This window comes from Schistocerca nitens, chromosome 3, assembly GCF_023898315.1.
Source record: "Schistocerca nitens isolate TAMUIC-IGC-003100 chromosome 3, iqSchNite1.1, whole genome shotgun sequence".
NCBI lineage: Eukaryota > Metazoa > Arthropoda > Insecta > Orthoptera > Acrididae > Schistocerca > Schistocerca nitens.
In genome coordinates, this window is record NC_064616.1 from 688,845,211 (window position 1) to 688,868,550 (window position 23,340).

The 23,340-nt window shown below is 37.3% G+C and overlaps 1 protein-coding gene across 1 annotated transcript in view; it reads left to right on the plus strand.

Moving 5' to 3' along the window:
* LOC126249390 (adhesion G protein-coupled receptor L4) overlaps positions 1-23,340 on the plus strand; it is a 346,296-nt gene that overhangs the window by 310,265 nt on the left and 12,691 nt on the right. The window contains exons 13-14 of the mRNA XM_049951043.1: positions 8,894-9,116; positions 11,297-11,426. Coding sequence (XP_049807000.1) covers positions 8,894-9,116; positions 11,297-11,426 — 353 coding nt within the window. The remainder of the gene's footprint in view (positions 1-8,893; positions 9,117-11,296; positions 11,427-23,340) is intronic.

Sequence of the window (23,340 nt, forward strand, 5' to 3'; positions counted from 1 at the left end):
TGCTCTGATCAATATATGACATGCCACATCTACAAGGGACGCAGTAGACAACCACCCTACACAAACCAAAATCATTCACTACAAACCCTAAAAGGGCCCTTATCTTAGATGGTGGTCAAAACACATACCTCACCCCATGTCTCTGCAGAATATGAACAATCCTGTTACAAACACAATCTGCGTAAGGTAAAATTACCATAGATTTAGGTGCCACCTCATTATTTTCATCAGGCGCCTGAGTCATGGTCAATTGAGAATGTCAATTGTGTGACTACAAGGTGAGCCAAATCATTTGACAAACTTTCAAGGTTTGATATGATGTGGGTCCTTGTACCAATGTACAAAGTTCCCCTTTATGCTAAGCTGAATGGTGACAAGAGGCAGTCTGTAGATATAAATCATTGTGAGTTGGCTTCCTATAAATGGAATTTCCCAATGTAACATCAACCTTCCTCCTGACCAACACATCAAGAATAGGAAGGAAACCATTCTTTGCCACCTCCGTCTATATACATTCTCACTCTCATGAGGCCAAATTACGGAATTATCATCTACATATCTGGAAAAAACACATAGGTTTCAATGCTGCCAACTCAAAGACCTATTCCTTGAATCTTCCATAAACAAATTTTCAGTAATGGGTGATAACAGGATTCTGTCTGTTCATAGTACAGTTCTTTGACTAAAAATAAGTGGAAGTATGTACATGTAGAAATTGGTTCAGTAATTCAACAGTAAGCCCAGTGGTGGCTCATGAGTATACATTCTGGGTGTTCATAAATTTTTAGATTCAGATAAATATGACAGTGTGAAATTAATAGCATCTCCTGTATAACAGTCATGCTTATCAATATATTTATACAACTACAGCCACTACCAATAATAATAATAATAATAATAACAGTAACAATAATGATAATATTAATAATATGCATGACTTGTCTTAAAAAAGAAAGAATTGTTTTGGGTAATATTGTTATTTTGTGCATAAGTTAAGTACAGTTTAGGGCAAGAATAAAATGATGTGTAAGCTTTCATTACTCTCCATTTTGCATTTTTGTGTAAGTGGAACTTTTGGACATTTTTTTTTTTTTTTTTTTTTTTTTTTTTTTTTTTTTTTGGCAAATACACATGATCCCTAATACATATATTAGTTAACAAATTAACTTATGGGCTGAAATCAGAAGTTCTTATATTGTACCCACACAACAGCTTACACTTATTATACACTTCTCTGCTTGCTTGTAGTGACACTTATTTGATTTCATCACTTTCTCAGTCAATGAATCTCGTCTGGGAGGCCTTAATTTCCTTGTGGCTAACTTTTCCTGGTAATTTCCTTTTTGGTTACCAATTAAAACGGATTAATTAGAGTTCATGTTGACACTACACATAAAAGCAGATTCCACCACAGTAAACAATGAACTCCAAACTCAAACTACCATTTGTGGAAATGATTAAATTCATATAGTCCTGTCAACCAACATGATAACTTGAGTAGAATAGAAATGAGGCACTGAGAACCATAAGGGCCAAAAGCACACCATCATTGATCCCACATTTAAGTGAATACCAAAGAAACCAGTGAGACAGCTTTTTGTGAATGTTCAAATGTACGATGTTGGCCTATAGCACAGATAAGACTGACCCACCATAAGGTCAACAGATATCAGAAGCATGAATAAATGCTATAGTCTCACAGTAAAAAATGATGTACTTTATGGTTCTCAGCACCTCAAATGGATTACTGTATGTTAAATCCAATACTTAATGTATTATATCTCATTCATAATCCCACAATATAGGATTTTCTGTCAGTATAACTATAACATGTATTGATGTCCAATCTAACTTTACTATATAATGAGTTATGAGTTTTAGTGTTGTAGGATTGCTGACTCCAATGATGCGCACTATACCACATGTAATGAGCACTATTTTATTACTTGGAAGCACACATATACAGTTATGTACATTCTTGATTCCCTGTGTACATGTGTACACTTTCGTGCACAGCCACAGACTGGTGGTGCAAAGAGCTTGCCAAAACAATTACAAGTGACTTGGTCGATATTTTCCACCTTCCCCCCCCCCCCCCCCCCCCCCAAGGAGTGTGGAGCACAAAACATAAATATTGGGGCGTACATGTAAAGGAAACACCCAGGGGGGAGGGAGAGTTTGTTTAAACCAAAACCATACCTTACATTACATTACATTAGTAACTGAAGTCTTTAAGTCAGTGAGGGGGACTGATGGTCCTGCCTGACCGGGTGAATCCTCGTACAGCAGTCGAGGGATCCAGGGAGGGGACAGTGGCTTGTGAGGAGCCAAGGTAGCAGATCTGAATGCCTGTTGCGGTACGTAGTACTTTTACTGTTGATGGGTCAGTACCAACAGGTAACGGAACAGACTGGAGAAGATTAATGTGGGTTAAGCTATCATTGGGGGGAGCTGGCTCATTTGTAGAAGATACACACATTATCCAGCTGCACAACAAAAAACACTTTAGAGCTGCAAATAAAATCTGTGGTGACATTCACTACCACTTCTGTATACGGGTTGACAGAATCTCCACACGAGTCATCGTTGGCAACATCACACGTTCCGGGGCTGGCCCCTGATATGTCACTGAATCCCAACAGGGGAGAGGTGGGGGGCTGCCTGTAGGAAGGGGAGTCATGACACGCATCACTCTGTATGGGAATGCCACACACACCTGTAGCACTGTCACACGACTGGAAGTGGGTAACGTCACACATGCGGGAATGGGCAACACTCATCAGCGGACTGTCAGTAGATGCCTCGTGCAAGGTGGGTGTAGCAGGGGGTCGGGGCTCACTGCGAGGGGTATCAGGCAGTTCTCCCCCATGACCATGCCAGTTTGAGGTGGCAGACAGATACTGTTCGAGGTGTGCCGTTAATGAGCACTTTGAACATGTTGCTACGCCACGATATGACTTTGTGTGGGCCCAAGTATAGAGGTCTGAGTCCCGGTCAGACAGTGTCATCGCACACCATGACATGAGTGCATGATGCCAAGTTCTTATGCAGAAATACGGTAGGGAACAAGTGCGGTCGTGGTATATGCGCCAGGTATATTGTGTGCCGTCGGAAACACTCGTAAAGTTTACGCTGGTAGTGTGGGGGAGGGAGGTAGGGGGGGGGAGGTAGGGGGGGGAGGTAGGGGGGTCGGGTGCAAAATCCAGAGGTTCAGGAAACATGAAATTTCCCGTCTTGAGCGTCTGGCTCTGTTTGTACCGCCACTGCTTCGGGTGGAAAGTTCACTCTGGCACTTGGGAAACCGGTAAACATAGCTACTGCGGTTTGAGCACATTGTGTTGGTTGTTGTTGAGCACTCAGAACATGTGGATAGTTCATATTCAATGTAAAAAGTTCACATTCAAAGTTTTGTGTGCGAAAAATGTTCTGTTGGTATGGAACACTGCCACACGACTGCTGACTCACGTACAGTAACGGAAAGTTATTGTTCGTACCTGATGCCGGCACATGTAGCTGTGAGAATGTAGAAGCACTGTCCTTTTGAGTACAGCTAGTCGGTGTGTTCAGGAACTGTGTTGAACTATTGCAAACACAAGGTGGATAATTGGAAAACAATGCTGAAGCGTCTGTTGGAAAACTTAGTTGGCTCGTGTGCGGTGTAGCAGGCAGCAGGTGATCCACTGTGTACTGCTCAATGGAACGAGAGTTCGTTGTAGCACTCGCAAACAAAATTCGGGGTCACCAGCATGGGTTTTAGTGTTGTAGGACTGCCAAATCCAATGATGCATGCTATACCACATGTAATAAGCACTATATTATTACTTGGGAGCAGACATATACAGTTATATACATTCTTGATTCTCTGTGTACGTGTGTACACTTTTGCGCACGGCCACAGACTGGCGCAAAGTGCTTACCAAAACAAAGATATTACACGCGACTTGGTTGATAGTCACCACAGAGTGAATTGGCCTATCTGAAGAGTGTGCTACCATCTAGCAGGATTTATGTGTAGCGAATGGGGATAAACGTCCGCTGCAGTGTGCTGCCATCAGATGGCATTAATGTAAACTAGTAGTTGAGTGGCAAGAGCTAGCTGTGCACACTGTGGACCATGCATTTTGTTTATCAAATCATATTTGACCCACAAGGCAATTATGTCATGCAAGTTGCACATGTGCAAAAACTCCTTAAAATGTGCACATCTGAAGGTGTGCTCGCAACTGTGATGCCAAGTTTCATGGAGTCTAGAGGAGTGGCAATGAAGCATAGTGTAGCAGATTTAGTACTATGTATTTCAGATTACTGCATCTACATTACATTTAATAGCTTCAAAGAAAAATAACCAATAACTCTGAAAAGTGTCATACGTTAGGGTGTTCATATGCTCTTACACAACAGCCACCACTGAGTAAACCTAACCTCAATTAACTGCATTGAATCACACCAAGGAATATGAGTGAAAGGAGAGACCACATGAAAATTTACTGAAACATCACAGTCAGCCAAATGTGATGTGTCTAATCGATATAAGAGATCTGCCCAATTCTTAATGTGATGTACACAATGACCTACTAATGGCCTCAACATAGTTACAAGCTTTTTTGCTGCGTGGTATGTCAGCCACCAGTATTATTGAGAATAGGCCTAAGAGGAACACCTTCCTTGTGGATCCTCAGAAGGCCAAATAATCTAGAGGGGACAGCACAATAAGAATTAAGACTCTTGATAGATCCTTGTGACAAGGAACTTTGCTTCAGGATGTTGTAGTCTACATCTCAACCCATTTTGTCGGGTTAGCACTGAGTCTGCAATACATTGGATTTTATAGTAAACAACTTTTGAACATAATCGTGCTTCTTAAAACCAACTGTAAATTTGCTCTTGTCTATGGGAAAGATAACAATATCAGGATCCACCTTGAGTGAATTCAAAGTAGCCCTCTCAGCTGCTGTAACATTACTCTTGGGCAAATATGCCCCATTCAACAGCTGACATGCTTCTCTCTTGAGCTCAGAGGCATCAGGAGACAGTTCAAAAACCATTTGTTTGACAGAACTTATAAAATCTACAACTGGTAAATGCTTGGGCACTGGTGCAAAGCTTAATCCCTTTGGTAGCATGGATAAAGCTGCAGTGTCCAACGCTTTTCTGTGAGATTGATCACAGAATGTCAAGATATAATATTACATTCCGAGCCATGGGAACATTCAAACTTCACCAAATGCCAGCCAGATACAGAATTAAATCCTTAGTCAGCCTCTGACCAAGAAACACCATCCTCCCAGTCCCAAGAAAATGACAAAATTTTTGAAGCAGTCATCAAATGAAGCTAAGATACTTGCTTGGAAACCAGATCCAACTGTTGATGAGTATAATGGATCCTTTCATGAACAATAGCTAAACCAGCACATTGCTTGATGTGATTAGTGGCAGGAGAATTAATATGATGCGTAGCTTTGACAAATATTGGAACAACATTATGACCTCATCATCCTAACAAAAAAGGAAGTGTACATTGCAGTCCCACTCTTCTACATGAGGTTTAACTGATATCAACAATAAAAGATATGTTTCCTCCGCATAAAAAAAGAAAGCGAACAGCACAATATCATACTTTAACTGCAAAGTTTGTCTGACCTCCAAAAGCAACAATATGTTTCCTCCCCATAGAGGTAAACAATGTGAAACTTGAGTTTCTCCTAGTGTATAAAATGTTCAAACAACTTACAGTATGGCAGCCAGGTAAAATCTTCAACAATTACTGATATTTTGAAAGGAACACACCTCGTCATTTTTGAGGCACAAATACAAAAAGAAAATTTAAAACCTGAGCATGTGGAGTATATTCAGAAACACTAAACTCATACTGATGACACTGAAACCTGTATTTATTATTAGATATATAAACTATACTTTTATTGTTTGGCCTTAGGGAAGTGAGAATCAAACAGTTCTTTACAACATCTGAATTCAGTCCATCCAAATATTTGCTTCATGATGAAGGTGAAAAAGGATCCCTGCCTTTTTGTCCTCAGCATATTGGCCAGAAGAAACCCTAATGGTACTATTCAGATATGCAGTTTCTGGGAAGTCAACTCACACTGATTTGTTTCTATAGGCTGATAGTTGTAACTGAGCGTAGCATGAAGGGGAACTCTGTACTTTCGTTTGTAGGGTGCACATCATCTCAGAACCTGGAAGTCTGTCAGCTGAGTTAGCTCTGTTTGATGTCACCTTTTTTTCAGAATGATTATAATGAAAGACAGGTCAGACACACTTCATGCTATCTACCAACTGTGAATCAAGGGACTGATGAAAATAGTGTGGTGGCGCCTAAGTCTATCGTAATTTCCCTTCACAGGCAGCATTTATAAGAAGTTTGGTCATATTCTGCAGAGACATGGAATGAAGTGTGTTTTTTGACAATCATATAAGATTAGGGCTCTTTTAGGTTCTGTAACGGATGATTCTGGTTTGTGTAAGATGGGTGTGTACCACATTCCTTGTGGTTGTGGCATGTCATATATTGGTCAGACCATCAGGACTGTGGAAGACTGATGTATTGAAGATGATCAACACACACCCTCCCAACAGCAAAGTAAGTTTTGTATTGTAGAACACCACCTTGGAAATGGTCATCCAGTGGAATATAACAACACACACATTCTTGTGTCCTCTTCCAGCTGTTGGGTTAATCTTATTAAGGAAGCAGTTGAGGTTAAATGAGCAAGTGACCTTATACACAGAGATGAAGATGTTTACTTAAATTATGCTTAGAATTCTGCTCTCCCCCAGTTCAAACATAAGAGAGACTTAGTCAATGCTACTTTCTTATGCACTGGTAATTAATATTCAATATCAGTAACTTCTGGTGTTGGTTATCTTTGGTTGTGTGGTGGTACTAGTAGTTTACATATTGAGGTTTTAAATTTCCTTACACAGCACTTCCTAGTTGCGTTTGTACCTTGAAAGTGACAGGATGTACATTTTTCAAAATAGTAGTAGTTGTCAAAGTTATCACCCAGTTGAATCCCTGTAAGTCACAGCCAGTTTCTTTCCCAAACTTTAGTTCAAACTGTAGAAGGAGGGTTTGTAGATGGAGGGTTTGGGTGGCATAATTACAATACTGGTGTCCAAAATTAAAGCAACAAATGTAAATTTTGCAAGGTTGTCTTTATTTTCCACAAAAAAGTATAAACAAGTGATAGTACAGTAGAAACCATGTAAAGAATACACAAAGTATACAATTGCAATATGCATAATGGTAGAAAAAAATTTTGTTCATTTTTTCCAACTTAACGGATTTGCACACTCATTCTGACAATGGTTAATGTGCTCAGTATGGGGTGTGACCACCTGTGGCAGCAATACAGGCCTGACAACAATGGGGCATGCTTTGAATGATACCATCAGTCTCATGTTGAGGCAATAACACCCATTCTTTCTGGAGAGCAGCTCACGTTTCTTGGAGAGTGGTTGGTGGATGCCCAAGTGATGCAACCTGTCTTCCTTGAGCACCTCAGACACGCTCTATGGCATTCAAATTAAGAGAGTGAGCAGGCCATGCCATGCGCACAATTTCTTCCATTACCAAGACAACATCAACCATTTTTGCTCTGTGAGGTTAATCATTATCATCCATCAATATGAAGTCTGGGCCTGCATCACCTTGCACCAGCTGCACATGAGGCCCCAAGATCTCATCACAATATCTGACGGCAGTTAAACCTTGCAGATTCACCCATACAATTTTATAAAGAGATGTTCATGTGGTCAACACAATCCATGCCCACAATGTCAGGGATCCTCCTTGATATCATGTCTTTCCGAAATTTTTGGGTCCCAAAATTGTGTTCCACATTCCCTCCAGATTGGAATTCATCAAGAACAACTCTACGGACAAAATCAGGACTCATCTGTGAAAAGAACAGTGGCCCACTGTTCAACCAGCGAGGTGACATGTTGACAACTCCACCCTAGATGTTCCCTTATGTGAAGATGCATCAGAGCTACACATACAGCAGGTCTCCAACAATAAAGGCCACTCTGTCCAAACATTCTGGACAATGTTTGTCTCAGCACAGCATGTCCATTGGATGCTTTGAGGTCAGACACCAATTGCTGCACAGTGATAGCTACTATCATGCCCTTACATCCAAATAACAGTCCTCTCTTTCTGATGTCACATGTGGTCAACACTGCCCTGGTCTTTGGAGTACTGTTTTGATCTCTATAAATTGTTGCTACATCCAAGAGACAACAGAATGATTCACATTAAGCCATAGGGCCCCATCATTTTGTGACTGTCCTTTCGTTCCTCTTATGGCTCTCCATTGCAAAGAGTCTGATAAGTGTCTTCTTTGTGCCATACTGCACCATTGGTAACTATATACAGACTGATTGTGGATGTAGATCTACCCGCCAAACACTACCATGTTTGATAGATGCCCTGACGTCATTGCTGGCATGGTTGTCTGTTGAACAGAATGCTATTTTCTGTGCAGAAGATGATTCTACAGACATCTGTTGATAGTTTGTATGATTATACAATGAATTGGACACAAGGTGGGGAAATAGATGTTCATTGCTTTAGTTTTGGACACCAGTGGATAAACAACTATATTACATATGGCCAAACAATCAAGTAATTAATTACCAAGTCATTCATATAAGAATAGTGCATCACAAAACTTGCTTTAATGACATATTGTTCTTACTAGTGGAATGACTCACTGAAGAGAGATTTTCTAATCTTCTGTCAAGCCCCTGCTTTCTAACCCTTTATCTTTACTTTCAGATGTGGCTGCATAATTGCATTAATTTTAATAGTGTGTTATTTACTCAACAGATTAATCAATTTCCTAAGAAATACTTTTTTTCTGTTTCTCAGGTGTTCCAGTTCTGGCACTTCTTTGCAGTCACTTAGTGCATCATTCAACAGATTGGAACTTAAATTCCTGGTGGCTCATTATTGGAAGCACTACATTCAATATATTTATAACTTCAATCACAATAATGCTTCTTTTATTTGCATTCCTATATTTCATGGTTATCAGAAAACTCTCCAATTATTCAAGAGAAAGACACTCAGGAACCAAGAGTGTTAAGTATCGGTAATGTCTCATGAAATTCTTGCATATTTAAAGCATCAGTTTTTACTTGTAGTTTATCCTCTGATGATGGAAACCAGTTATTGTGCCTGTTGTGCAATGAACACACAACCATTTACATTGCAAGCACTAACCAGTGACAAATAACTGTACCAAAAATTAAAAAGTAGAATAATGAATTCATTTTTCTATTTCATCAACATGTACCTAACAGAAGCCACTGTGGCATTATTATTATTATTATTATTATTATTATTGCTGTTACTGCTGTTCTGTTGTCCACAGTTTTGCTAATTTGATCACATAGTTTTTATACACAACAGCCATTTCTTAAAGGTTTATATCTAATACAATAGGTTTAAGTTAATGCCACAGTTAAAAATACGTACATTTATTTCACATACATAAATATTTACCACTCATTTTTTCATTCATAACTGCTGGAGCTACTAAGACATTGCATAGTTCACATTCATTGAATCATTTAATTGTACCATAATTGCAGTACTTGCACTAACAAAGCAGTTGTGTTAAAAGCTGACAAACTATCACACATCATCCAAAGCTAAGCTTTTTATTTTTTCTGATAACATAAATTGCACTCTATAATACTAAATCATTGTAACATTACTATAATATCCTGATATTGGCGCTCCATATGTAATGCAAGTATGGGACAAACCTGTTTTCCTTTCACCACCCGATACCAAGGACAACTGTCAGGTGGCCCACACCCCACCAAACCTTGTTGTCTCTGTCACATTACGAATCTCCCATCTATCCACACTCCTACACAATAGCTGTTTGGTTCAAACTCAAGTATTCTTACAGTGATTGTTTGCTAAAATGTCCTTTAATTTATTAAAAATAAAATGTTTTCCATGATTAACATTGCTGTTGAGATTGTTTCAGCATACAAAATGCCAATTCAGAAACATATCAAATCAAATTTTTATTCTCATGTAACATACCTCATAAAACGAAATTATTCTCATGTAACATACCTCATACACTGAAAGACTGACTTATCAATTATAAAACTACATGCAGGTGCACAAATTTAATCTAAGCTTACAATACATATTGCATTGCTTCTTCAGATAGGCATTATTTTACATGGTTATCATTAAAAAAAATAATATATGGTCATAATACATGTGGCAATACTGTTTTAGACAGATACTATATTACATGGTTATCATTCAAGAAAGCTTCTACCCCATAATAGCATTTACTTTTCAGATATTTTTCTAGGTGTCCCTCAGTACTTTTTGGATTTGGGTCACACTTCACCTTCCAGATTTAATTTCTAAATTTCATGCCCTTGTAGTGTGGAGCTTTTTCGTACAGTTTCAGCCTTTTGGTAGGTAAATTTAACTTCGGTAAAGCAGATTCCAGACTGAGATTCATTGGAAGAATCCTAAGGAAATGCAATCCAAAAACAAAGGAAGTAGGTTACAGTACACTTGTTTGCCCACTGCTTGAACATTGCTCACCAGTGTGGGATCCGTACCAGATAGGGTTGGTAGAAGAGATAGAGAAGATCCAACGGAGAGCAGCGCACTTTGTTACAGGATCATTTAGTAATCGCGAAAGTGTTACGGAGATGATAGATAAACTCCAGTAGAAGACTCTGCAGGAGAGACACTCAGGAGCTCGGTACAGGCTTTTGTTGAAGTTTTGAGAACATACCTTCACCGAGGAGTCAAGCAGTATATTGCTCCCTCCTACATATATCTCGTGTAGGGACCATGAGGATAAAATCAGAGAGATTAGAGCCCACACAGAGGCATACCGACAATCTTTCTTTCAATGAACAATACGAGACTGGAATAGAAGGGAGAACCAATAGAGGTACTCAAAGTACCCTCCGCCACACATCGTCAGGTGGCTTTCAGAGTATGGATGTAGATGTAGATGTAGATGCTATGAGCTTAAGCTGTTACTGTAAGCTTTTATGTCAATAACAAAATAAATTTTCATTTTTGATCATTAATTCCTCATTTAAAGCTATTCTACTCAGGGTCCCCCACCATCTGTATAATTCTCATCATGGATGTTTGGAGTGATCAGTATTACACACATAAAACAATTATACAATGCATGTAGTCATCAACATCAGCAGTAAGACACCTAGATGTAAGAAAAATTGTAGTTTTAATACATTTCTACTTTGTTTTCAGAACTGGTCTTCTAAAAAGAGCTGGGATCATATTTCTCATGATGGTCATTGTGGAAATTTCAAGTATACTGTACATCAATCTCCAAACTGTGGCATATCATTATGTGTTCAGTGTTTCAACTAGCCTGCTGGTAGGTATTGTGAAATGTTTCTATTCCAAGTTCACATTTTAAAATGTAGTGTTCATTACTCCACACTATTATAAATTACTTGCAACAGTATATTAGGAGCTAAAAAATGTCTCCATGGGCAGCTGAATTAAACATACTTCTGAAGTGCTTTGTATCATTCCATTTTTCCTGACAATGATGCTGAATCCTCAGAGCAAAGATTCAGTAAGACATCAGAAGCATCAGTAAGCTATGATGACCTATAACTGCTCCACAGTAGACAACAACTAATGGATGTAGGTTACAGTTGCATAATCAGAAATGTTCTCATTAGGATTACTTCTGGGTGACTTCAAAGGCCAGATAAGTGCAGTATTATCTGTGAAATGTTTGTTGATCACTTGGACATAACTGTGTAATGATATAGTTGTTCATCTTGCTGAACATACATACAAACCCACACTGGTACGGTGTATACGAGTTAATAGGTATGTGACCTGTTGTCAATCAACTGTATCATTTGCCTGGGAGGGAATATGGTGCAGATGTATCAGGGGTCCTACTCCATCAAACACATCTGTATACTATAATTTATTTGTCTGATGAAATTACATTTTCCTGGAGACATAATAAGTCTCAACTTTATCTTTGATCACTATAGAAGCTGAAGTTATGAATCAAAGTTTTTGGCAAGGCCAGATCTTGAACCCAGCTCTCCCGCTCAGTAGACAGATGTGCTATATTAGATACAGTGCCAGGGTGGTGTAATGAATGACACCTTTCTAGTAAGATACCCACAGTGAGACATTGCACGGGAACTTCTTTCTGGTTTGATGGGGATGCATTAAAAAGGAAAATTGCATTGTAGAACGGACACATTTTGACTAAGACAGTCCAGTTCCTTAAGCTCACTGGTGTAAAATGAATTACAAGGATCGTTTTACAAAGGTTTTGATGACAGTATCAATCCTACATCTGTTTTCATGACTGTTTGGCATTCCATTTCAGGTGAAAGCACAGGTGCAGATGTAACTGACTGACCTGCAAGGAAATTCCAATTTTAATGACAAATCTGTTTATGTTAAAACTATCTACTACCTCTACATAGCTTTCCTTAAGTTGATTTTCCAATTATGATTTTCCATTATGAAGCTGCAAAAGTGCTACAATATTTTCATAAACATATTTGTGTGAAAGGCATTTTTTCTATTATGAAACTGAAAAAGTCATGATTATGTGGCAACCATATGCCAACAGTTGGTACCAGATAAAAATTATATTATGTCTTCAGTGTGCCAAAAATAATTAATACTGAAAACTTGTTTTGTTTGTGAGCTGTGTTGTTGAGCAACATGAAATATAAAAGAAAGTCATATGCAGTGCAACTGCACTGCCATTTAAATGCACTGCATTTTCTGTTTTCCCATCTTCCCCCTTGTAGCGCTCAGACAACATGGTGTCGTCGTAGGGCAAATGTGAAGCCAGGTTGATCACTTTGGCACTCAGACCCAGACATAGTGCATGAGCTGAAATCTTGGTCAACCCTGGTTTTGAGAAACTGAAGTCTTTGTGAAGTCACAGAAGATTTCTAATCCTTATTGCTCTTGTCTGATGATGCTCTTATTTTATCAGCAAAGCTGTTTATTGCATGTATGGTGTTTCTCTGCTCCTGAAAAATAAACTGATTGTTTAGGATAATGGCATATTTTGTAATAAGACTTTGGATTTGAGCAACAGCTATTTGTTACAATATTTGTTTGAGACAACTGGGAAAATTGAGAAAGAACAAAATTTCCCATGACATCTCTTGATCCCATCCTGCAAACTGATTTAATTTCAGCATACTGCAGTACTTCTTGGAAGCAGATAACTTCAAAAAGTTGATTAAATACATGAAGTACTGCATGTTCAATTATGTAGTGTACTGTTTTAGTAATTTCAGTAGATATCACATCAAAATCTGTAGCTTTTTAATGCTAAAATTGTATTTTGTAAATCTTTCATTGAAACATTTGAAAAATTTTAACTTGCTCAGAAATTTCATCTAGACTATGGAAATCTGTGATATTTTGTTATACTGATGACATAAAAGGTTGCTGCATTTCTAGAACATTTATCAAATAATTCTTCTATCTGAAATGGGTTTGAAATTGTGTCTCCTTCTAAGTAGATTTTTGAATCTTTTTTGTCACAAGCTTAGTCAACTAATTCAGATGTAACAAGTGACCATGCACCCATTTTTGTTTCATGTTTTTAAAATTATCCTACTCTTTTCAAGCTATTTTGCTGCCTTGAGAACTATTAAGTATACTTTTATACAGTATAATGTATTCAGAGAAATAAAAATGTGTGTCATATTTAATTCTCTGAGCAGCTGCTCATTTCTTAATCTGGAAATTTTTGTACCCTTGATGATCCATTTTAATTTATTTTTCACTTTACTGCACCTGCTTCTTGGCGGAATGTTTCACTGAAGTCATCGAGAAAATTTAAACATTTGGACCACTGCTCACCAAAATACTGAATGCTATGTAATGGCATTGAAGGAACATGGAGCAGTAAGGAATGGAGACCCATGGGGTATCATTCTAGTATGGTACAGGATGCAAATGGGGAAATCCACTGACACAAGTGACTTTGACAGATTGCTATGGCCCAGTGGCAGGGAACTATCATCTTCGAAATGGAAAAGTTGATTGCCTGTTCATGTGCTACTGTTGTGAGCATCAGTGGAATGTGGCTGAAGGACGGTGAAACCATGAGTAGGCAGCAAAGTGTTAGGCATCCATGGCTCATCACAGAACATGGAGGTCAGAAGCTTGCCTGCCCTGTAGTTCAGGAAATCTGCAATGGATCTAATGACAGAGGCTGGTGTAGGCATAAGTGTTTTGAAGGAAGCCATTCACCTCACAATCCCTAAATGTTTCCATAAGGACTTGACAGCATTGTCAATTATGATTGCAGTGCTCACAGGATCACTGAAATTTGAATGTGGATTAATGGAAATATGGTATTTTTCCTGGTCAGTTGAATCACATTTCTTGTTACAACAGGTCAATGGTTGGGTTTGGATATGCCATCATCCAGGTGAAACAGATGTACCACACCATGGATGCATGCTGGTTGGGCCAGTATTATGACATGGGGGTACATTCACCTGGGTTTCGATGGGACCTGTGGTAGTAATCAAAAACATCATAGCAACTGTGGACTGTGTAAACTTTATTGCAGACCACATACATCCCTTCATGTTTGATGGCTTCTCCAAAGGCTATTTCATATACCAGCAGGATAACTGCCCATGTCAGATGGCCAGCATCACGTTACAGTGGTTTCAGGAGAATGATAGTGAATTCAGATTGATCTCTTGACCACCAAATTTGCCAGATCTTAACCCAATGGAACACATCTGTGATGATATTGAGCATCAGTTCTGTGTCCACAAGCCACTGTCATGTAATTTGCATCAACTGCATGATCTGTGTGTAAAAATTGGTCCCACATACTTCTGGAAATCTACAAGAATTGTGTCAGAACCCCATCAAGCACAACCATTGCTGTGTTGCATTCCAGTGGTTGAATAGCATGCTATTAGGTAGGTGATCATAATGTTTTGGCCTGTCAGTGTACTTAAGAATTTGTCAAAATTTATGATACTTGACATACAGTGACCGAAAGACCATTCTACCTCATTTTCAATATCACTACATATGGATGAATTTCATTTACTGAAATTTCTTTGCATGTGGCTTTTTATGCCTGAAACATTTCTTCCTGTCTTTCTCAGCTTGTCAAACAATGTCTAATGATCTGAGCTACCAATATATTTGTAAAATGTACACCTATGTGTATACACACAATGAGTTAAAATGTTAATATTGATTCAGGTGTTTCTTTTTCCTTTGTTTTTAACTTAGCCAGTGATTTGGGAAGCGTATTTGCTTTCAGTTATGATATATATGTTGAAAATCAGTAGCTCTTACTTTGTTCTTTTTCTTTTGTGCAAAATCTCTTCAAAGATATGCACAGAGTATTAAATAACAGATAATTTCATAAGAAAATGGTAATGAGAATTATTAATATGAAAGTGGGAGAAAAACTAAAGAATGCTTCTTCAGAGGAAAATTTCAATAATGATACAGTGAAAGAGAGATCATGAATTAGCAGAATTTGGCAAGAAGACCAACATGTTTTTTAAAGCATTCCGCCAGAAGATACAAATAAAAAATAGATTTGGAAGGAAATCAAAGGTAATTAAAAATGTAAAGTGCTATTTTTATGGAATACATAACTTACCATCCATGTCATGAAGATATTGACAAAGAAGTTGTGAAAAAAATTATAAAACATACAAGATTTAAATATAGTCACCATGCATATAATCACAAATGTACATCTCAATACAAATAAGTTAAAAACTGCAATAATTTGCTTAGGGCCTCCACATATGTAACAAAATTTGTCAAGTTATTCTCCTGAACCAAATGCATACACACTGGGAAATCAGTGATAACTGATAATGAACAATAAAAGCAGTGTTGATGAGCTTCAGACACCCAGGAAGCTAAGGACTATTTAACATCATAATAGAATCTGATAACTTTAGGCTACAGGTGATATCAGTTTTAATACACAGGAAATAAACACATACACACAAAAAGAAATTTGAGGATGTGTTAGATGATGATCATTGTGGCTTTAGGAAGGTAAAGGCACCAGAGAGACACTTCTGACATTGCAGTTGATAATGGAAGCAAGAATCTAGGAAAATCAAGACATGTTCATAGGGTATATCGACCTGTAAAAAGCATTCAATAGTGTCAAATGGTGGAAGGTGTTCAAAATTCTCATGGAAATATGGGTAAGCTATAGTGAGGGGCATGTAATATACAACATGTACAAGAACAAAGAGTGGAAGACCAAGAACAAAATGCTCAAAAAAGGAAGGGTGTAAGATAGAGACATAGTCTTTTCACCCTACTGTTCAATTCGGAACAATTCAAAGAAGCAATGATGTAAATAAAAGAAAGGTTCAAGAGCAGAATTAAAATTCAAGGTGAAAGGATATCAATGATAAGATTTGTTGATGACAATTCCATCCTCAGTGAAAGTCAAGGAGAATTACAGGATATGCTGAATGAAATGAACAGTGTAATAAGTACACAGCATGGACTGATAGTAAATTTAAGAAAGGCAAAAATAATGAAAAGTAGCATAAATGAGAACAATGAAAAACTTAACTTCAGGATTGATGGTCATGAAGTAGACAAAGTTAAGGAATTCTACTATCTAGGCAGTAAGATAATACATGACAGATGGAGCAAGGAGGACATCAAAAGCAGACTAGCATTGACAAAAAAGGGATTTCTACTAATATCAAACATAGGCCAAAATTTGAGGAAGAAACTTCTGAGAATGTACATTTGGAGCACAGCTTTTTATGGTAGTGAAACATGGAGTGTGGGAAACCTGAACATAAGAGAATCAAAGAATTTGAGATGTTGTGGTACAGAGGAATGCTGAAAATTAAGTGGACTGATAGGGCAGGGAATGAGGAGGTTCTGCGCAGAATTGGAGATGAATGGAATATGTGGAAAACACTGACAAGGAGAAGGGACAGGATGATAGAACATATGTTAAGACATCAGGGAATAACTTCCATGGTACTAGAGGGAGCTGTAGAGGGTAAAAGCTGTAGAGGAAGACAGAGATTGGAATACATCCAGTAAATAATTGAGAATGTAGGCTTCAAGTGTTACCCTGAGATGAAGAGATTGGCACAGGTGAGGAATTCATTGTGGGCTGCATCAAACCAGTCAGAAGACTGATGACACTTAAGAAACAAACCCCCCTACCCCCCCCCCCACACACACACACACACAGAGCACTTAAATACAGTAATTATATGTCAATGACACTGATCGAACACAACACCACATTGACACTTGTCAAACATAGCACCACATTAATATTGTCACACACACACATTCAACAAAATACGTATAAACTGCATAAGTTAATTATGTTTACGAATCTGGCACATGGTATATAAGCAAAGAATTCAGAAAATATGAGTCACTCATCACATTGTTCTGTCGCCATCATATCATATGTTATTGGGGAATTAAAGTAGAAATTTTTGGGATCATATTTAATTAAATGCTAATTTTTCATTAATTAGTCAGTGCTATGGAATATCATACTATCACAATCATATATCAGAATATGATTAGTTCTCATCCAACCTACATTTTTGTGAAGCTGCTTGAATCTTTGACACAAAGCTCTGAATAAAGATCTTGGTTTACACAGCACACTTGTTTATTTACAGCTGTTCTTTCTGTGCAATGAAAATTTTCTGTGTTTTTTGTCTGATACTTATGAACATTATGGTTTAATACAGCTGAGACCTCATACATGTTTGTGTATTTACATGGTTGGTAAACCTAAGATTTTCAGTTCTTTAAAAATTTCCCTACATATTTCCATTCAGTTAACCTCTTATATAATTTCTACAGTTCTCTTCTCTCTTTTGGAATGTAACTGTTTCTTGTAACTTTCTTATGTTGCCCTAGGATAGGACCTTGTACCTCAATAAACAGAGTATGAATGAGTTATATAATGTACATAACTGTAATTCTTTATTGCAGTTCTTCTTAATCATTCTTAACACATAATGCTATGTATTTAGTTATCTGTTTAGTATTTTATAATGTTTTTCCCATTTAAATGACTGGCCATCAATACTACTAAGGTTGTTGGGTGGCAGGCCTCCTGTAGCCTAAGGTTCTCAGATTCCATTATGATGTTAAATAGTCCTTAGCTTCCTGGGTGTCTGAAGCTCATCAACACTTCTTTTTATTGTTCATTATCAATTATTTATCTCAAAACTGTATTCCTTCCTATACTGTCATTACTCTTCTGTCCTGCTATGGATCTGCTAGTATAATGTGCAGAAAGATCTGCATCTGCCACAGTTAAGTTATGTGATAAATCATTTACAAATCCTAAAACTGTAAAAGGTCTAATACTGGACCTTCGGGTACTTTACAATCAACATTTATAAATGCTGAGATGAAAATTTCCATTGGCATGTCATACTTCTCTCCCATGGTAACTGTGTGACAGACAGAAGTTGAACCAATTATAAGCCATTCCCCAAACACTATAACAAAAAAACTTACCAAGTATCGGGCCATGGCAGAAGACATGAGAGACCTTTGGAAGGTCTAGAAATAGCCCACAGTTGGGTTCATTATTGTCTACAGTGCTGAAAATCTGCTTCAGAAAGTCATGTATTCAGTGGGATTGTTTTTTCTAAAGCCATTCTATGCATTTGATGTTATTTACTCCTTCTATGAGTTCTGAGAGCACCGAGAACAATAACACTACTCAATAATTTTTTATGTCATACCTATCATCTGTTTCAAAAAGAAGTTTCATTATTGGTTTTTTATATATCTATGGAATTTCTTGTGGGAAATCAGGTACTCATAATATCTGAAAGAATTTTTTTTTTTTTTTTTTTAGTGTGTTTGATCAGTGCGATGTAACACTTGGTTTTTCAGCATGCAGATAGAATCTTTAATTCTGATGGTGTTCCTGGATACAGAACCTTTGACCTCCTTCATACCAAGCAACATTTATTTTAAAAACATAGACCACATGAAACATTACTTGCACTTTTCTTATATGACATCCTGAAAGTCATGGATCAAACAATTGGGAAGATGCAGCATTTCTTAATTTTTGAAAAGCATTGGACTCACTACCTCACCTATGCTTAGTATCAAAAGTATGATTGCATAGGGTACCAGGCAAAATTTGTGGCTGGATTGAGGATTACCTGGTAGGGAGGACACAGCAGGTTACCTCAGACTATTAGTCATCGGTAGGTGTTGAAGTAACTGTGGATGTACCCCAGGGAAATGTGTTGGAACCCTTGCTGTTTGTGTTGGATATTAATGACCTTTTGGGCAATATTAATTGTAATGTCAGACTTTTTGCAGGTGATTCAGTTGTCTACAGTGAAGTAAAATCTGAACAGAGCTGCACAAATTTTTTAGTCAGACTTTGATAAGATTTCAAAGTGGCACAAAGACTGGCAACTTGCTTTAAATTTTCAGAAATGTAAAATTTTTGCTCTTCAGAAAATGAGAAAAACATATTATCCTATGAATAAAATATCAGTGAAGCACAGCTGGACTCAGTAAACTCATACAAATACCTGAGTATAGCGCTTAGTAGGGACATGAAATGGGATGGCTACATAGACTCAGTCATGGATAATGCAGTAGTAGACTTCAGTTTATCAGTTGAATACTAGGGAAACGCAACAGCCTAAAGGGTATTGGTTAAAAACCACTCATGCAACCCCTCCCAAAATATTGCTCAAGTGTGTGGGACCTGTACCAAATAGAACTAGCAGGGAATATTGAACATATACAGAAAATAGCCGCATAAATGTCGCAGGTTGGTTTGACCCCCAGGAGAGTATCACAGTGATGCTGAATGAACTGAACTGCCAGACTCTGGAAGATAGTCTGAAACTACACCAAAAAAGACTAGTAACAAGGTTTTAAGAACTGGCTTTAAATGATGGGTCTAGGAACATACCAAAACTCCCTACATATCACTCCACAGCAATCTTGAGGACAGGATTAGGTTAATTACAGCATGCCCAGGGGCATTTAAACAATCATTCTTCCCATGCTCTATACATGAATGGAACACAAAAAAGTTCTAATAACTGGTGCAATGGCATGTACAGCCTGCCACGCACTTTATTGATTGTCTTGAGTATTCCCACATTTCTTCAGAACCCAAACTGATAACCCTGCAGGTCAGCTTTTACCAATATTTTCAGTCTTCTGCAAATAATTCATCTCGGTATTTAGCAACCATGATTTATTATACTGGTGGCTTGCTTTTATTCAAAGCTACCAGCTTTGGAGTTACATTCTTCTTGAAGTGAGGGGATATTTCATCCATTCAGATATGATGCACACCAAATGGAATTATTTTGTGAATGTTGACTTTGCTAAGGATCTCAGTAATTCTAAGGAAATTCTGTCTGTTCTAGGTACCTTGTTTCAACTTAGGTCTCTAAGTATTCATGAAATTCTTCTTGCGGTATTGCATCTCCATTTTCAACTTCATCTACTTCCTTGGCCCCTCTCCTACAGTCATGCATGCTTTTACAGCTATGAATTTGCCTTCTGGCTTTTTCTGCTTCACCATTTCATACTTTCTGCAGTCTCATTTTTTAGATGTTTTTACTCTCTTTTGTATACTTCATATGCTGCATTTTTGTATTTCCTCTTTTTACCAGTTAAATTCAATTTCTCACATATTACCCAAAGATTTCTACTAAGTCTTGTCTTTCTGTTTATTTTATCCTTTGCTATTTTCATGTTTTCATCGTTAAAAGCCACCCATATACCTTCTATTGTATTCCTTTTCCTAGGTTCAGTTAATGGTTGCATAATGCTCCCTTTCAACTTCTCAACAACCTCTGGTTCTTTAAACTTATCTATGTTTCATCACCTTAATTTCTTACCTTTCCATTATTTCCTTAGTTTTAATCTGTGCCTCATAACCAATAAATTATGGATGGAGTCCACATTTGCACCTAGAAATGTTTTACAGTTTAAAACCTGGTTTCAGGATCTCTGCCTTACCATTATATGATGCACCTGAAATCATACAGTGCTTCAATGTTTTTCAGCATATACAGTCTTCTTTCATAATTCTTAAACCATGTATTTGTGATGATTAAATAATACTGTGAGCAAAATCCTAGCATGTAGTTTCCCCCTTCATTCCTTTCCCTCAGTTCATCTTCTCCTACCATTTCACCTTATCTTCTTTTCTGATTGCATTGTAATCGGGGAACATATTATCTGTAACTTCAGTATTATAATTCCACCTTTGCTCATTGATAAGTACCAGGTTAATTGTAAATTCTATTTCTTGTGACCTCATGTATAACTGCTGTCATATTTTATGTAGTGAACATATTTGACAACTGCTTAAAGTTGACATTTAAGTCACTAGGCATAAATGTGCATTTTGAATGATACAGCAATAAATTCTTAGATCCTCATTAATCAATTAGAAACACTGCTTAATATTTCTGTTCACTGAAAAAGCCACTGTAATTGTTTATAGGAACTTCAATACATGTCTTATGAATTAAAGTGGGATACAAGATCAGTTCTTATATCTGTGTGATTTCAGCCTATTTCTCCACATACACAAGCCCACAAAAGTGATATATAATTCAAACATGTTTATAGATAATATATTTTCAAATGTAGATTCTAAAGAAGTGGAAGCAAAAAATACTGAGTTGGTATTATCAGACCACAATGCTCTTGTCCTCAAAATTGTTTCAATGCCTCTGAAAAAAAGCATGCTTCACATATAAAAGAAATTTGTCTAAAGAAACCTGTGTAGAATTTACAAATATCATACCATGAGTTGTGGGCAGAAGTACTGCCTTAACAGATACAAATGATGCATATAACTCTTTTTTTTTTCAGTTTTCGTGGGATATTTAGAAATGTGTTGTGCAAAGAAGCTGTCAAGAGCCAGATCACATGACAATACAAAGCCAAGTTCTTGGGTCACAGATGGCATCAAAACATCTTGTGAAACTCTAAAGAGACTTAATTCTAAAATGAAAACATCTCCAGACTCACAGTTCATTGAATAAGTCAGGATTCACAAGAATTAATTGCCAAGGCAGATTTTACAAGTAATGGTAGCTTTATAAGACATTCTGAAAATAAACGAAAAGCTATATGAGGTATTGTGGAGGTTGAAACAGGGAAGAGATGAGAAGACGTGGACAAGATTCTCAAAAATACAGAAAATGTCAATATTAAAAAACAAGATTTTCCATATTATATAAACAATTATTTCATAAATGAAACAACTTCATTAAGTTCTAAATTTACAAACCAAGAAAAACCAAAAATTTCAAAAGCTGCTTCTAGCATGAAGATAAAGGTAGACCCATCAAATGAACATGAAGAGTTAAAAGTGATAAAAAGCTTGAAACCTAAAATGTCTATCATAACAAATGATAGTTCCACAGATAGCTCAGCCCTTGGCCCATATAGCCAACTTATCATTTGGTAATAGAGTGTTTCCAGAAAGGCTGAAAATCTCAAAAGTAAAGCCATTATTTGAAAACAGTGACAAATATAAAATAGAAAATTACTAGCCAATATTACTCATTCCAGCATTTGCCAGCATATTAGAACAATTGATGAAACATAATAAACAAATATTTAAACAACAATAAATTGGTAAACAGTAATCAGTACGGCTTCCTGGCAGGTAAAAATAGAGAAACAGCAGCAAAGTGCTACACCAAAAAAAGTAATCAAAAATCTAGAAAAAGATGAGAGTGTAGCAGGAGTTAATTTAGATATCTCCAAAACATTGCAAATATATGCGTATACGAATTAGCTTATTTTAAATTGATCTAAACTTGTAAATACTTTGACATGTCCTATATCCTTGTAAAAAGAGATCTACAGATGATTAAAGTTACTACTACTACTACTACTACTACTACTACTACTGTCAGTCATGGCATTCTTTTAGAAAAATCGAATGCATTAGGTATTCAAGAAACAGGTAAAAATTGGTTTGAATAATACCTACAAAAAAAAAACTGGAAATACGAGTACCACAAGGCAGAATTCTTGGTCCCATATTGTTTCTTGTCTGCGGTTGTTTGGGGGGAGGAGACGAGACAACAAGGTCATCGGTCTCATCGGATTAGTTAAGGATGGGGAAGGAAGTCAGCCATGCCCTTTCAAAGGAACCATCCTGGCATTTGCCTGGAGGGATTTAGGGAAATCACAGAAAACCTAAATCAGGACGACCAGACGCGGGATTGAACCGTCGTCCTCCCGAATGT